At 46.0% G+C, this 17,395-nt stretch overlaps 1 protein-coding gene across 4 annotated transcripts in view; it reads right to left on the bottom strand.

Annotated features, from left to right (window-relative positions):
- TMEM220 (transmembrane protein 220) overlaps positions 1 to 17,395 on the bottom strand; it is a 178,758-nt gene that overhangs the window by 44,555 nt on the left and 116,808 nt on the right. For 3 of the 4 annotated variants that reach the window (XM_069200392.1, XM_069200390.1, XM_069200389.1), the window contains one exon: positions 1,763 to 1,822. The exons of the other annotated variant lie outside the window; for it this stretch is intronic. In XM_069200392.1, coding sequence (XP_069056493.1) covers positions 1,763 to 1,822 — 60 coding nt within the window. The remainder of the gene's footprint in view (positions 1 to 1,762; positions 1,823 to 17,395) is intronic. 4 annotated transcript variants of the gene reach the window in all.

Raw genomic sequence — 17,395 nt, 5'->3', positions numbered from 1 at the left:
ACTATTTCTACTATTACTACTACATTCTGGAACCAATTTTCTTCACCCAACTTTTTCCCACTTATTTCCAAAAACTAGGCAGTACTACATGCTCAAGCTTCTTCACCTGCTTTTTGTGCACTTGTGCAGGCTCCTCAGACTGCTCTATGAACTAATGTGTTTATTTCATCATGAAACCTTACCACTAAATGGTTCCTTATTAATTGGTCAGTAACATTTTCAAACTTGAATTCAGTCATCAAAAATTTAAGAACGGCGAAATACTGAACAATCAATGTACCTGCGTGTGAAACCTCGAATATTGAAATGTTTTTCCAAATGTGTCCCATTTCATGATATTATTTGGAGTCAGTCGTTTTTCGAGTTTTAAACCATACATTCATTTTGTTACTCTAAACCCACAGAATGAATACGCAAAATGAGTGTGCCTGAAGCTCCGAGTACTGATAAATCGTACATGCAATTCCATAGTAACAAAGTGTCATTAAGAACTCACCCTTCTGTCTAGGAACGACATACTTTACACACATTATTCAGAGTATTTCCTTGCATACGTTTCCCTGATCCATCGTCCTGGGCAACAAGGCTGTTCCATAGTTTTGATGTGAATAGGGTTTTAAATTACTATTTAAATAAGGCTAAAGATGTTTGCAGGTTCAAACAACTCGTTGTTAATTATAGTGCTGTTTAGTCAGACCTAGCTCCTTCTATGCAGACCATAGCCATGTGATTTTTTTCTTGCATTATTACCTTTTATGAAAATGCTAACAGGCCCTCACATGGCAAGCCTAGAGCCCATTCAACAAGAGGGAAGTCAGCTCTGATGAAAAATGCATCCACTACTGAGGCTGGTAAGACTGCTACTTGGAGGTCAGTCCATACCTCTACTAAATATTATTATCTGGACTCTGACAACAGGATAGATACTTTGCTGGGTCAGGCTTCTATTTGTAACAAAATCCAACATTTTGGGCTGGATAAGCTTGCCACTTTATTATTCCTTTTGTGAATATTAGAGTGAATTCCACTGTGAAGAAAGAAAAGTTATTTGTTACTCTAGTTCTTAACCATGGGCATTTCCTTCTAATTCATGAGTTCCACCTGTTTTTCTGGCGACAAGTTGAGGACTGTAGAAAAATGTTTGCAACAAAAAAAAGAAAAAAATGCCTACTTGTCACTCTGATGCGCATGATGGGGTAGGGTAGCTTCTGAGATTCTTAAAAGAATAGGATTGATTTTTCACTACTTTATAATGTGTTGAAAAGTAGTATTCTCTATTGCTTTCTTTTTTGTATTTTCTCTCTTTTCTAGGTGGTTTCGCAGCTAAATATACTTTATGATTAGTAAACTGGGTAAGATAAAAAAAAGACAAGAATAATGCCTATTTGGGCATTTTTTTTGCTTATTTGAATAGTTGTAAAACATTAAAAATGCCTTGAATGTGTTTTCTTGGCTCTTGCACATCAACAGATATGTTCTATCAGAGGGTCTCCCTTGGTGAAGAAACTGAATTTTCACTTAGTTCCCTCAATATTTCTTATACTCCAAATTATATTTGATCAAATCCTCACAGTAGGTTTTGTTCTTTTCTATACAAATTTCTTCAAAAATATTACCCACACTTATCTGCATGTTAAACTGCATCTTTGTACATTTTGGTTACTGTACAGTGCTCTGAAAACCGCGTAGATTACATTCAATCTTTTTAAAAGTGTATATTTGCTATTAAAAAAAAACATTGAAATATATATAAGACACTTACTTTGAAGTACTGCGGCAAAGAATCATCCAGGCAGTGATTATCAGCAATCCAGACAACTCTCTGCATAAAAATATTGTGCATGTTGAACATTCATTACTTTAAAGGAAAATGTTAGTTACACTACAAACATCTGTTCGTGGCCTGTGGTGCTGTAGATTCATATGCTGTGCATACTCCTGCCATCTAGTGTTCGGCCTGGATGTGTACAACTTGTTTTTGTTTGAAGAAGTCTTTTGAGTCACAAGGTATAGTGACTTCTCCCTTAGCTGGTAATGGGGATGGGCACTGACTCCATAGCTACATTTTCCTGCCATTTTCCTGCCTGAGTGAAAACGGATATGGAGCATGAGAATGTGTAAAGATGTCCATGCAACAGAAAAAAGGACACTTAAAGAGAAAGAGCATATCTGCAACAGCTAAAGGCTTCCGGGGAGAAGGGTGGTGCATGTCTGCTGCTGCATCTGTGGTGGGGGCTTAGCAATGATCTTGCCCTTGTGAGGGTGAATGAACAGCCTTTGCTGTAAGAGTCCAACTCTTCCTGAAGACGATGTAAGATGGGAAGCTCCTGACTTTCCGAGTCTGCCATGGACGGGCGACTGGACACCAAGGTATGTTTCAGCTTGGAGGCTGCTTTCAATGTCAATCTGTGTTTCGGCTCCGAAGAGTCCTTCGGTGTAGACATCAAGCCTCCAGATGGCACTGGTGGAGCTGTTGGCGTTGAGGCAGGTCATGTCTTATGCAGCTGGCTCGGTGCGTAGTCGGCTCCAAAGCCTTACGTTGTGCCAGCTGTGGCTGGGAGGCAGTGGCAGCCAAAAGGTCTGAGCCCCCGAATGCTGGCTTGATGTCCATCTCCCATAGGGCTGGTGAGTGCCTTGGTGTAGTGTGGTGTGGTACTCACTGTGGTCGTCTTCCGACGTTAAGCTGTGGTAGGCTGCAAATCCAGGTTCTCGGAGTCCGATGTAAAATTGGGCTTCAAGCTGAAGGTCACAGCCTGTTTGGCTGTGTTACGTCTCCCTCCCTTTCCGGCCTCTTCCCCGAAGATGTTGGGGGTATCATCATCATCACAATGCTGTTGCATGGCATGCTGAGCGAGTTGATGGTCTCAGCATTTCTGGATGGTCTTTTTTTCGACTGGGATGTGAGGCAGGCGGAGCAGGAAGCCTGGTTATGGTTTAGGGACAGACAAAGGTTGCAGACCGTGTACTGGTCTGTCCATAAGTACATCGAATGGCACTGTGGACAGTATTGGTAAGGTGTCTTTTTCCATCAGAGTTCTAACATTCTTGAGTGTGAGAGTCGATGAAAGAGACTGAAGAGGGGCAACGCCCCGTGCAAGGCGCCGATGACAGTTTGTGCGAATCTGAAGGAAGAACCACGACTACGAGATGGAACGTAGGTGCACTGAAGGATTGTTAGAAGGCTATCAGGAACGGAAAACTCAATCGACTCTGATGAAGACCGAAACACTAAATTGACTCAGTGCCCTGGTGAAGCATGTCTAACCCCAGCGGAGGAAGAATACAATCTAACTATGGAATTGATGCCAATGCACATTACAAGCTAAGGGAGGAGTCACTATACTTTGTGACTCTCAAGACTTCTTTGAAGAAAAACATGTTGTACAAGTCCCAGTCCTACATTAGAAGCAGAAGTGTGCAGAGCATTTGTATCTACAGCTACACATGCCATGAACATATATTCTGGGGAAATATGGAGGACTGAATTGAAGGTCATATGAAAGACACCAGAGAACAACATGCACTTCATACAGAAATCCAAGTATTTTTAGATAGAGATTAATTTGCCGTGACTGGTATATACATGCAAATATTTCTGACAATTTCTATGATGAGAATGGAAGGTACATTAAAATAAAGTTCATATACAAAATATACAGTAAACAAATAAAAATAAAGTTATTTTTTATTATTAGCAGGAAGTTTAGCCTGTTAGGCCTAACATTAGCGAAAAGATGTATAGCTATAAGGTGGTTGAGTGCTAATCCCCCTGAATATTCTGAATGGCTTAGAGACATCATGGAGTGGGCAATGGCAGAGGAGGTCCGTATGAAATATTCCCAAACGGATGAGAAATTGGAGGAAGATCTATGGACCTGGGCGGCCATGCTCTCGGACTCAAAACAACTCCCTCACAGGGGAAAGTGGTATAAACTTCTGGTGTTGTCCACACTCATGTTCACATGTAATTATGCATTTCTTGAAGGTTTATGCTGCTTGATTTTCTCAGTTCTGTAATATCTTATTTCTAAAATGATTAAATAACAGCCAGTTTGGGGGAGGGGGTGGTTGTTCATGTGGGGAAGACTATCTGCTTGATGACTGGGCAGATTCACATGTGTTTACGATCATTTTTTGCCACTTGGTGTTTTAAATGAAAAACCCAATAAAATCATTTTTTTTTTAAAGTTATTTTTATTATAGCTTTAAAAACCCAGTTTGGAAAACCTAAGGGAAAGGGATGAATCAGAAATTCTGTCTGTAAGTCAAATAGCACTCATTATTGGTAGGCATTCTTTGTAAAGTTCTATTCTACATGGCTAGAGATGCGCAGTGGCCTGTCTTTCTGTCATAACAACAAAGTACAATGCACAGACGTGCACAATTCCTTCAAGGGCATTATCCCACCATGTCTTCTGCTACCCTGGTCACCATTCTAGTTACCTGTAATGACTTTGACCTTCATTTTTGACATATTTATATGTGGATGCCTAGCCCTATACGTAGATGCACATTAACATATTGTACAGAAGGCATATTAAGTAGAATTAGTGCTTAAAACACTGTCAGTTACAATACGATTGCAGCACCAAATTCAATGCAAGCAATCTTGCACTTCTAGTACAGATTCAATGTACAGGAGGTGAAGGGTAGGTGAAGACCCCGAGATCAGGTGGGAGGTGAGGGTGGCGGAGAAGGATGGGGCAGGATGTATGGCAGAGAAGTAACAAGACAGGCAATCATATCAAAAAAGACAAAAAAAGAGCTGGCATCTGAATCATTATTGTAGATGTGAGGCATCCAGAGATGGGGCGGATGTGGTCAGGAGGATAATGCCCATACCACTCAAGAGGGAGGTGAGAAGAGAGGAAATTAATGGGCAGTCCAGAAAGAAGACCAGGCAAGTAGATCTGTGTAAAGCAGTTAAAGTGGCTAAGAAGTTTTTTTAACAGATGCTAGAGGCTAAGTAATTTATTGCAACAGGTGGGGGCGAATGAACAAGAGTGATACATAAGCCAAAATGTCAGACTCAAGAAAAAACTCAATAGGTAGGTTTTAATTATTCAAGGTGGATTGGTCAAGGAAAAGTAGAAAACAGAGAAAAATAGGATGGGGTATGGGAGTTTGGCACAGCTTGCAGTCAGGTTCCAAGTCTAGCAGGGATTGGGGAGGGGTTAAACTGTAGAAGAGATATTCAGCTATGTCAAGGTGAGGAGAAGCAAATAATCAAATAATGATCCTCAGTTCTTATAGTACAGAGAATGTGGTTCTAAATATTCAGTAGTTTTGTGTGTGAGGTGTTGCTTATTGAGTAACACTGTAGACTATGACAACCACTGTCATAGCATGGCTGAGCAGCTGTGAGCACCGTACTACCTTGTCCGTCTTGACTCTTAGAGAACTGCCCCAACATGTCCACAGTAACAGAGTGTCCAAGCGTGCCTACCAGCAAATCTTACTTCTTATCACTTCTGTGGTGCACCCTCGTATCATGCTCTATCTGATTATCATGCCAATGGACACAATTCTCTATACTAAATAGTTCATGTTGGTTTAAAACCCGACCTAACACAGCTCTCATGCCCTTATAAAATCTCATTAGCTAATCATTTTCCATGTATTTGCTGAAATCCTCGGGAATCAAATTGCCTGAATGAAATTTCAAGATGTTGGTCAAAGATTAAACATTCGGGCAAGAGGCCTTGATTAGAGAATCAGTGCCAATCAGTTTGTCTGTTCCATTCAGAAACATAGTTCCTGTTCCTCTGTGACCTTCCACTCAGCTGCAGTCATCTGGACTCTTTGGCGTGCTGCTTGCTTCTGTTCTAGGTGGGTCAGAAAAGGCAGACTTGAGGCTTGGAGGCACAGGGCAAGGTTCTACAGCAACCAGTCAGAGAGTCATGCCATGAACCTGATGCTTATTGAAGCACATTCTAGAACCAGTACTAATTCTTGTTGATGTACTCGTTGGCCTGGCAAAATTATTTGTGGCCTAAATGGGAACTGCATTAGCAACACAAAGGAAACTCACTTATGTTGTATTTCTTCTACTTTTAGTTTACGCAGTCTTTGGTCCAACATACAATTACTTTACAAAAAACTGGGAACTACACCTAGCAAGCTAGAACAGGAATTGGGACTGCTAGCAGTTTGTTGACATAGAAGAGTACTGGGCATACACTCCAGCCCCAAGCAAGGAGTGCTTTTGAATTGGCCACAACAACTTACTGTCTGCCGATGCCTGGCACTCAGGGTAATGATGGGTTGACCAGAAGCATGATACTCAGGGACTCTCTTCTGACACGATTAAATTTCAGTCACAGAAAATCAGAAGTATCACATATTCTATGCTACAGAAGGACAGCAAGAAAAGGAAGTCATAATACTTTTCTTTAAGGGTGGGCGGAATCCACTGATGTTCGCTCCATGGAATTCAGCTTAGTTGCATAAAACCTCAGCAAGATTCTGTGGAGTTTCGCATTTTGAGCACCTGAAGCTTGTTCTATGCTGTAAAATAAGAGTAAACAGCACCACATGGAGTGTCAGCGGGCACTGCTTCTTTCTGCCACTCGAGAAGATTTTCTACTCGAGAGGCAGCTATCTAAACACCAGCAGTCACGACTTACTGCGACCGTGTTGACAAATCTCACTGTAGGCATTCTAGTGTCCAACAATCACACTAGGGGGCGCAAATTCCTGCTTGGGCTTGCCAGCTTAACGCTGGGGAGCCGTACACAAGAAAAAACTCAGCCATGCAGCGGTAGGCGGAGGTTTGCCCGAACTCCGTGCTCCCTGCAGAACACAGAGTGGGCAAAACTCTGCAAACTCTGCTGGTGGAGCAGAATTTTTAGCCCACCTCTACTTGTCTTTTACAGCGGGGAGCTGTGACTATGGCAGTCAATGGTTGTAGGAGGTCAGGGAGAGCAAGTAAGACAAAGAGGTAAGTGATGAAGAGGCTGAAATGTGAGACACAGCGAAAGAAAAGATAAAGAACACAGGCATATCGCTTCTCTGCATTCTGTTAGGTTCCAGTATCTTTCCTTCTCTCCATCATGCCAGAAGGTCTGCAGTAGTTCTCAGAGCACTGTCAAAGCATGAACACTTGCCGTACAAAAATGACATCTTCCACCCTACGACAGATTTCTTTTTTTCTAGGAAAAATGGCAATGCTGATACATCATAGAAACAACAGAGTGCCCACGGGATTGTTCCAAAGAGAACTGCATGTGAAGGTCTCTAGCTTTAGTGACCAATGTTCTCTGGTCATCATTCTTATAGGATGAATGCCCTTCCTCATCCAGAGATGGCATGGCTCACTAGTGGTCTGCGATTTTACTAGTACAAAGTGTTATCAATTAAGACCTGGCTTTTTGACACTACGACTCTTATAACTTAAAAGCACATTTGCTTTAACAAATAATGCATATTGTATGGGCAGTTACAAAAAGAAGGCTGAATTTTGTGGGCTCCGGCTTCTGTCACAACAAAATGTTGCTCTGTCTATATGCATAAGGACTCTGACCATGATAAACATTACATCAACGGGCTGATCTTATTAATGCACAAGCCTGTCCTGTGTTATACTGGAGTTTCATTTACCTAATTCACCTTGGTGGGCTGAACCCATTATTACACAGGCCTGTCCGTGTGATATGCAGTAGCTTCTTTCATCACTTCTCAGCCAGGATTTCCTCTAATCTAATCTAATGCCCGTTGGATACTCATTTTGTGTAGCTATTGACATAAATATGTTAAATATTTTTAACATTTATTATGTCTGATAACATGAAGTTCATTGTATTGCCAGTTTGACTTCTACGCCTCTGACACACGTGAGGCAATAGTACAACTTACATTGAGGTAAGACTGAACATGATGTTGTGATATTACATTACCACTGTAAGAGTTTTCTCAGGAAATGTTGCATGCTTACCTCACCTTGCATGTGCATTTTGCAGTGACATTCACTTGGGTTTGATTAGTGAAACAGCTGTTTTGTATCTTGACTTGACTTCTGCTGTCTTTTACCAAGTCCACCTCAGGTGGAAACTGTGTTCCTCTTAATGGACTAAGAGGCTAGTATTTGCATTTCAAAACACTGACACTCTAACGAATATCATAATCGGGGCGATTTGGTCTTTAAGAAAGTCCCAGGCGATTTAGGCTTCAGCGTGTAGCTCCAGGGACTATGGCCCTCATTATAACCCTGGCAGTCGGTGTTAAAGCGGCGGTAATACCGCCAGCAGGCTGGGGGTAACAAAAATGGAATCATGACCACAGCGGAAAGCGCCAACACATTCAGCCACTTTAACACTCCGACCGCCACGGCGGTAGCAATAAAAACCACGGTGGTCACCACCAACAGCCAGGCGGAAGACAATGTACCGCCCACCCTATTACAACCCGCTCATCCGCCAGCTTTTCCGGGGTGGTACCAACGCCATCAAAAGCACGGCAGAAACAGTACTTTGAAGGGAAACCACTCACCTCTCGACTCTCAAGGAAGAACCAGGATGCCATGGAGCCGGAACTACAGGTGTTGCTCATGCTGGTGTATCTTCTCATCTACCAGGAGTACCAACACTGGCGATGACGACGACCACAGTGAGTACTGCACTTAGTACACAGGGGCGGGGGAGAGGAAAAAGAGAGTGACACACGCAACACCCCACCCTCACCCCAAATACCATACACACAAACAGATGCAACAACATTACATATACACCCCATAACCCTCAGGAATAATGCAAGGACAAAAGGAATGGAGTCAAATGAGTGTAATATTAGAAATTTTGAGAAAAACGTTCATAAATAAATAAACAGTATGTACAATATATACACTATATACAAAATGAGGGACAATATCCACACAAAAATAGTCTGTGGTCCACTGGGCTATAATACATAGGCTAAGCCCACACTTGACTCCTGCCTCAAAACGGAGAGAACACTCCAGGGGCATCAGATCGAAAACACACAGGCACCTCAGAGGGAAGGGGAAGAAGGGGCACCTCAGCCAGAAGATGGTACTATGCCACTGCTCCAGGCGGGGGCTCCATGCCCACTGTTTGTTCCTGGGGAGTGCAAAGCCACAGTCTCTCAAGTGGGTGGTTTGCCCACTGCCTGGTCCTGGGGAGTGCAAAGCCACAGTCTCTCAAGTGGGATGTTTGCCCACTGCCTGGTCATGGGGAGTGAAAGCCACAGTCTCTCAAGTGGGTGGTTTGCCCACTGCCTGGTCCTGGGGAGTGCAAACCTACAGTCTCTCAAGTGGGTGGTTTGCCCACTGCTTGGTCCTGGGGAGTGCAAAGCCACAGTCTCTCATGTCGGTGACATGTTCCACTAGTTCTGGAGGGGGCTTTGTGCCCAGTGTGCTTCATCCTGCCAAGGATAGGGTGAGTGGGTGCCTTTCTCCGCTGGTTCTGGAGGGGGCTTGGTGCCCAGTGCGCTTCGTCCTTCCAAGGATAGGGTGAGTGGATGCCTTTCTCCAGTCGTTCTGGAGGGTGCTTGGTGCCCAGTGTGCTTCATCCTGCCAAGGATAAGGTGAGTGGATGCCTTTCTCCACCAGTTCTGGAGGGGGCTTGGTGCCCAGTGTGCTTCATCCTACCAAGGATAGGGTGAGTGGATGCCTTTCTCCACTGGTTCTGGAGGGGGCTTTGTGCCCAGTGCCCTTCATCCTGCCAAGGATAGGGTGAGTGAATGCCTTTCTCCACTGGTTCTGGAGGGGGCTTGGTGCCCAGTGATGCAGCACATGCAAGGGGTGGCAGTTCAAAGTCCCTCACCTGGGTGTCAGAGCCACGAGATTTGCAGTGGCCAGGATGCATGATAGTCCATGGAGGGAGGGCTACAGTCCATCTGCCGGCAGCTACGGCTGCACAGTGTTGGTAGTACCGGTGGTGGTGCTGCCAGTGGTGGGGAGAGGCTCCAGCCCTTCTCCTGCAGCCCCGGACTGCTGCTGCTGGCAGTGGTGCTACAGTCAGCGGTGCAGGTGGCGGTGCTGGCCGCGGTGCAGGTGCTGCCAGTGGTGGGGGAAGGCTCCAGCCCTTCTGCAGCCTCGGACGGCTGCCCACTGGGGCTGCTGCTGCTGACAGTAGTGTTGCTTGCGGCGGAGTCTTTGAGGTGGCCTTGCTGGGTGGTTGTGGCTCCTTCCCCCTGCTGGATGCTGTACCCTTCTTCACCTTGCCAAGTGGTGGAATGTGCTTGCCCTTGGCAGGGGTTGGTGGCACACTGGCTGGGCTGACAGGTGCCCCTTTGTGCCCCTTTGTGCCTCTGACAGCTGCAGACACCACAGCAGACGTGGATTGGTGGCTGAGGTGCTGGGCTGGGTTTTGGCCACCCTGGCCCAAGGGGAAGGGCGGGGAGGGGAGGAGAGAGGTCAGTGTTTGCTAGGAAGAGCTTCTTAGGGACATTGGGGTGGGAAGAGGGTGAAGGTTTGGCAGTGGAGGAATAGGGAGTGGTTGTAGAAGGTGTCAGTCTGCTGTGTTTGGGTGCAGAAGCTGGATTCTGCTGGTAGGTGGAAGGCTGTTGGGTGGGTGTGTGCTTGCGTTTGTGTACTTTGGGAGGAGGGGTCACAGACACAGTGGGAGAGAACACAGGGGGTGTGTGCATGGATGTGGGGGTGGTGACTGCCAGTGAGGGGTGTGTAGTGATGGGCGTGCTGGTGCTGGAGGTAGTGAATTGGGCCACAATCCATGAACTGTGTGCCCAATTGGAGCCAGACCTGATTTCAGCTATCCGCCACCCTACAGGTATCCCCCCCCTCTAGTGCAAGTCCTGTCAGTGCTCCATTTCATGGCAAGTGGTTCCTTCCAAACAGTTGCCATGGCATCAGGGATGTCTCAGCCAATGTTCTCCAACGTGCTGACCAGAGTGTTGACTGCCCTGCTGAAACCCATGCACAGCTACATTGTATTCCCCCAGGTGGAGGATTTGGCCACAGTGAAGGATGACTTTTATGCCCTGGGACATATCCCCAACACCATTCTTGCCATTGATGGTACCCATGTAGCATTTGTCCCCCCGGAGAAATGAACAAGTGTTCAGGAATAGAAAAAGCTATCACTCTCTGAATGTGAAGATGGTGTGTTTGGCGAACCAGTACATCTCACATGTGAATGCCAAGTATCCTGGATCTGTGCATGACGCCTTTATCTTGAGGAATAGCAGCATCCCATGTGTGATGGCTCAACTAAAGAGGCACCGGGTGTAGCTAATAGGTGAGCCCAAGGTCCCCACCCAGTATATATTGGTGTATGGGTATGGGGTTGTCCCTAAGGGTGGGTGTGTGGTTAACAGGTATCCCTCAATATTTGAAAGTGACTCTGGTTACCTCAACCTCTCGTGGCTATTGACCCCACTGAGGAATGCCAGGACAAGGGCAGAGGAACGTTACAATGAGGCACATGGGCGAACAAGGCGGATAATTGAAAGAATCTTCGCCTCCTGAAGGCCAGGTTCAGGTGCCTCCATCTGACTGGTGGATCCCTGTACTACTCACCCAAGAAGGTGTGCCAGATCATTGTCCATTAATCTGGCCTTGAGACACCAGCCTTTACTGTAGGAGGATGAGCCTGGAGATGGTCTTGTGGCAGCGGTAGAGCCTGTGGACAGTGAGAAAGAGGAGGCAGAGGATGAAGATGCGGACAACAGACGTTCTCTCATACAGCAATACTTCCAGTGACACACACAGGTAAGACACTGTAACTTCACTTTACATTGCAGTTTTGTGTTGGACATTGGACATGGCTGCATGATTTCCCTATGTCTATGGCCACTTACTGTACCCTTTGGCATCTCTATTTTCAGATCTCTGTGCCCCACTCTGGCTCCTGGTGTGTTTACTGCTGCCCACTACAGGTCATACCAATGTATATATAACTGTACGTATGAATTGCAATGTTTACAGATTGTTGAACCAATACATTTTTCAATCAATTGACAGACTCCAGACTTGTATTTGTTCCAAGGTGTTTATTTAAGTGCTAAGAGGTTGAGGGGGGACGTGCAATGGGCTTGGGTGATGGTGGAGGAATGTCCAGTTCGAGTCCAGTCTCTTTGTATCACAGGTGCATTGTCCAAGGGGGCATAGGAAGGGGAGCAATGGCACTTCAAGGTGGACAAGGTAACAGAGTGGGGCACAAGGGTGACAATCAGGAGAGTCTTATTTCCTGGCAGGGGTCTTGGCAATGTTCTCGAACATTTGCGGGGTGTTTCTCCTTCTGCAGGGGGTGGGGTGCTGTTGGTCTTTTCCACTAGCGCTGGCGGAGGTGGAGGGCTGTTCTTCGGTATGGCTAGTGTCAGGGGCCGTTGGTGTGCCACTGCCTCCCTCATGATGTTGGCCATGTCAGCCAGTACCCCTGGAATGGTGACCAGGATGGTGTGGATGTGCTTGAGGTCCTCCCTAATCCCCAGGTACTGTCCCTCCTGCAGCCGCTGGGACTCCTGCAATTTGGCCAGTATCTGGCCCAAGGTCTCCTGGGAATAGTGCTATGCTCCCAGGATCCCTGCAAGTGCCTCGTGGAGAGTGGGTTCCCTGGGCCTGTCCTCCTGTCACACAGCAGTCCTCCCAGCATCCCTGTTGTCCTGTGCCTCTGTCCCCTGAACTGTGTGCCCACTGCCACTGACCCCCAGGTCCCTGATTTTCTTGGGTTTGTGGGGTTGCCTGGGGTCCCTGTAATGGTGGACACACTGCTGATTGATGTGTCCTAGGGACAGTGGTATGGGCCTGCTGGGTGGGTGCTGTGCTGGTGTTTCCTGAGGGGGGAGGGTCTGTGGTGGTATGGGACTGTGCCTGGGTACCCGACTGTCCAGAGGTCCCTGATGGGCCAGGTTGGTCATCGTGATCCAGGCGTGCAGAGCTGCTGTCATCACTGTGGGCCTCTTCTGTGGGGGGACTGGATGTTAGTGGCACCTCCTCTCCAGTGATGTTGAGTGGGGGTCCTGTGGGGATGTAAATGCAGTGGTATTGTATCTGCGTGTGCCATCTTGTGCATGGGTATGTTTCCCTGTATGGTTGTGATGACCCTGTCAACTTTGCCTTGTGTGTGGTGATTTTGTGGGCTAGGTGATTCTTTCTAATGGGCATGCTTTAGTGATGGGTGTCCATGCAGGTCTGGATGGGTGTCCATGCATAGGTGTTGCACGCAGGGCTTGGTATTGGGATGGGTGGGTTGTGATGGTGCGTTATATGTGAGGTGGTGGAGTGATGGGGGTGAGGGTAGGGGTAGGAGTTTGTGATGGCATGCAGGTAGGGTGGGGGATTTAGTAGTAAAGATTTGACTTACCAGAGTCCAGTCCTCCTGCTACTCCTGTGAGGCCCTCAGGATACATTATTGCCAAGAGTTGCTCCTCCCATGTTGTTAGTTGTTGGGGAGGAGGTGGGGGTCCACGGCCAGTCCTCTGTACGGCTACCTGGTGTCTTGCAACCACGGAACACACCTTTCCCTGTAGGTCGTTCCACCTCTTCCTTATGTCATTCCTTGTTCTGGGGTGCTGTCCTACGGCGTTGACCCTGTCCACGACTCTGCGCCATAGCTCCATCTTCCTTGCAAAGGACATCTGCTGCACCTGTGATCTGAATAGCTGTGGCTCTATCCGGATGATTTCCTCCACCATGGCCCTTAGCTCCTCCTCTGAAAACCTGGGGTGTCTTTGGGGTGCCATGGATATGGTGTGAGTGGTATGTGTGAGGATGTGTGGGGTGATATGTTGTGCTGTGAGGTGGGTGTATGGTGTATGGGTAATGGTGTTCTGTGGCTCAGATTGAATGGGTGCTGCTGGCTTGTCTCTCTCTCTGTTGGCTATCTTTTTTCGTTGAAAGGGTTGTGGGTAATGTGGGTGTGTGTTTTATAGTGGTGTGGGTGTGGTGGGTGTATGTGTGTCAGGTGTGTGTAGTTTGAATTGTCCAATGTGGTGGAATTTTGTATGTTTGTGTGTATTATGAGTGCAGCGGTGTGTACCGCCAATGGTTTATCGCGGTTGAAAGACCGCCGCGGTGATTCGTGGGTCCTGATACTGTGGGCATATTCCTGTTGGTGTAAAGGTGTGGGTTTTGGTACTGCCAGTTCATCACTGACCTTTAGTCTGGCGGACTTGTGTGGGTGTCTGTATAGTGGCAGATTTCTCTGTGTGGGTCATAATACCTGTAGCGGTATACCGCCACGGTCACGGTATGTTGGCGACCATCTGTCACCTATATGGGCCTATATTTCAATCAGGCTGTCACCCACCTGTTTGATCTCATCAGAGTGGATAAAGGAATCTTAGAGACCACACTCCAACCTGTAAAAAGTTGGAAAAGGTGACTAAGCAAGAGGTCTAAAACGGAAGCCTGCACAGGTTCCAACTTTCACTTTTGTGCTTGAGTGAATGAAGTAGAAGGGGGCTGGGTACTTGACCTGAGGGTGAGCCAGATGCAGCTGCGGGTGACAGACAGTTTGCATGTATGTGAGTGAATGAGTGTCAGTGAATGACAACAGACGTGATTAAGAATGGGTGACAGTAAGTTTAACTGTGAGTGACAATAAGTAAGTCAGAAGGATAGCAGGAGTGAGACAGTGAGTGAAAGTGGAATATCAGCGAGACAATAAGCGTCAGGATAAGGAAGAGTTAGAATGAATAAGCAAGACTGAATAAGCGGAAATGAGAGAGCGAATGAGTAAGCAATTGTGAGTATGACAGAGGGTGAGAATGAGTATCAAGGAGTGAGAATGAGTGAGTGAAAATGCATATGGTGAGGGATTATAAGTGAGAATGAATGAGTGTGAGACTGACAAGAAAATATGGTATTCAATCCTACCTTATTTCTACAGTGCATGTTTTAAATGTAGATATTTAGAAACTAGTGACTTGTGGAAATCAACATCAACTGCCAGTTGCTCAAAGGATATCATGTGGCTTGAAACACACACATTACGGATTTTCGAAATTACTATCCCCTCTCACGCTTGAAACCCTTTCAGCTCAACGGCCCCCGTACTCCATGTTTCATGCCAGAAAGGTGTTTTGTCACCTTTACATCCTAATGAACCCATTTCAGAGGTCGTTGCAAAATTCAGAGGGTATTTTAGTGACTGAGGGCAGCCTTTTCTTATACAAGACAGTCCTCAAACCTGTTCCTCAAGTGTGCAGACTTCCAATCTCACAGTGGGATCCTCACTATGTTCCAAGAGATGGTCATTAATAGGAGGCAGCTGAGGAGCCCTTGGTGCAGTTTTATATCAACTATCCCCAAGCCATCATCATGCAGCGATTCCAGGCACTTCTTTTATGAATCCCGAGCCAGGGCCGCCAGCGAACAGGTAGCCTTTCAGCATAGTAAAAAATGAGAGAAGAGTTTACAAGGATAATTTTGCAGCATGTATAGCCACTAGGAAAACGCTATCATCTTGCCAGATGACAGCACTGCCCCTATATTGGCAGTGGCAATATTGGCGGCAGCAATTTATTCCAGGCATTCAATTGCACCCTAGTTTTTGTAGCAAAGGGGCAATGCTCAAGATCTAGCACTCCTGTCCTACCTAAATATCAGAAATGGCCCTAAGCGCATAAAGCAGTAGGCCATTAACTTCAAGAACAAAGGCTTCACTGTATACTCTGAGCATGAGCATTAATTGTGGAATAGAGAGGTTGAGTTTTTGCATGTATACAAAGTTGGTCTTCTAATCCAGCACTTCATCTAATGTCCCAGAGTCTTATCCACTCCACAAACGGATCCATTTCTGGGGGAGGAGGGGATAAGGGATATCCCTGTCTCATACCCTGTTCTATGGGGAAAGGTCTGGACAGTACTCCATTCACCCAGACTTAAGCCCAAGGGAACAATACAAACGAACGTAAGCATGTGAGAGAGGGCCTAAGTTAATTTTCTCTAGAACCTGGTGAAGACAATGGAAATCAGCAGAATCAAACGCATGCTCAAAATCCACCAGAGCCAAATCATCTGGGTCCCAAAGCCTGTCCACATACGCCAAGGCCATCTGCAGTTGCTGGATACAATGTCTGGTCCCCCTGCTTGGCATAAACCTGTTCTGGTTACTTAGCGACCCTGCCACATTATTAAACCTGTTTGCTAGAAAACCTAGCGGGATTGGTCCATAGGAAGGGATGACTGTGATCATGTCCCCACAGAAGTCGTGGAGTAAGTTTCCAGACTGCAGGACTTCTTCATTCATAATTACACTGTGAAACTAGTCAAGAGACTTTTTGTTAACAAACTGTAAAGATCTAGTAATTCCCAGATGGCATACCTCTGATGGCCTCAGATATCTCTTACATTATCAGGAGATCAAGTTCTACTCTGTCTACATTTTGGAATCTGGGGTTTATCAAGTCTTTGACTTTCAGGTTATCGGCCTCTGGTATTGTTGTGTGCTGCAACGAATACAGTGTCTCATACTAATTAACACATACATTACGAATGCCCAGCGTCTGGTATGAGCTCAATATTGGAGCGCAAATTTCTGATGAAGCTGTGAGTCCCCATAAGTGTAAGGAAATATCTTTTGCACCTTCATCTGGTCCAATGCATTCTGCGGGTTTTCGAAAAGGATTTCCCCATATAGTACCTCCAGTTTGGTTGAATATATCAACATATACTGAAGTTTCATGGCTCTGAGTTTTTAATTTACTTCGTTGAAGGACTTTTGTTGCTGCTACACCTCTGCAGTGCAGTCTGGAAAGAGAAGGACCATAGTCGATTCAGAGCAAATGTCTTTTTTCTGGTGGATCTCTCAAAAGGTAACATCCCTGTCCACATAATTCAGGACCACAACAAATATAGGTTTCAGAGGGGCACCTATAAGAGGCTTAGGGGTTAGTCCTCTGTTGGCTCTTTCTAGCACAAAATATCTAGACAAGTCAATTTTCAGGATCCACAATTTAAATCAAGTAATCAAAAACTGCTTTGGTGCCCTCTATCCCTTTTGGAATTTCCATCAGACTCGGGGTATTCCAGGAACCTCCCTCAGCATGCTCTGCCTGTCTCTCCAGTACATTAGTGGTGTTCTGCAGGTTTTTGTTTCTTTGGTGAGGGAGCGTAAATCAACCTCCACAGTAGAGGTGTGGTCCTCAGCCTCTTTGGGACAATCTGTAAGGTTGTGAAGATTCTGTCAGAGCACCAAAACCACTACTCCCACATCCGCTATCTTCTCATCAAGACCATTATGAATGCCCCAGATTGTATGCAGGATTGTGGCTTGAGAGATACTCTCCAGAGGATCACCAAGTCAATGTATAGTTTGAGGAATGCACTGTCTGAGGTGTGTTGTTTTGGTGTATTTCTCAATCTTGCTCTGTTGAAATGTTTAGACCCTTATCTTGGTCCACCTTCTAGCCTGTGATGCAGCAAATACATGATGAGCAATAACCTGGGATGTAAAGGGGGGGCTGGATGCACTTA

Source organism: Pleurodeles waltl, chromosome 7 (genome assembly GCF_031143425.1).
Source record: "Pleurodeles waltl isolate 20211129_DDA chromosome 7, aPleWal1.hap1.20221129, whole genome shotgun sequence".
Classification (NCBI taxonomy): domain Eukaryota; kingdom Metazoa; phylum Chordata; class Amphibia; order Caudata; family Salamandridae; genus Pleurodeles; species Pleurodeles waltl.
The sequence above is the reverse complement of the archived record's forward strand: the minus strand, read 5'-3'. Positions and strand labels throughout refer to the sequence as shown.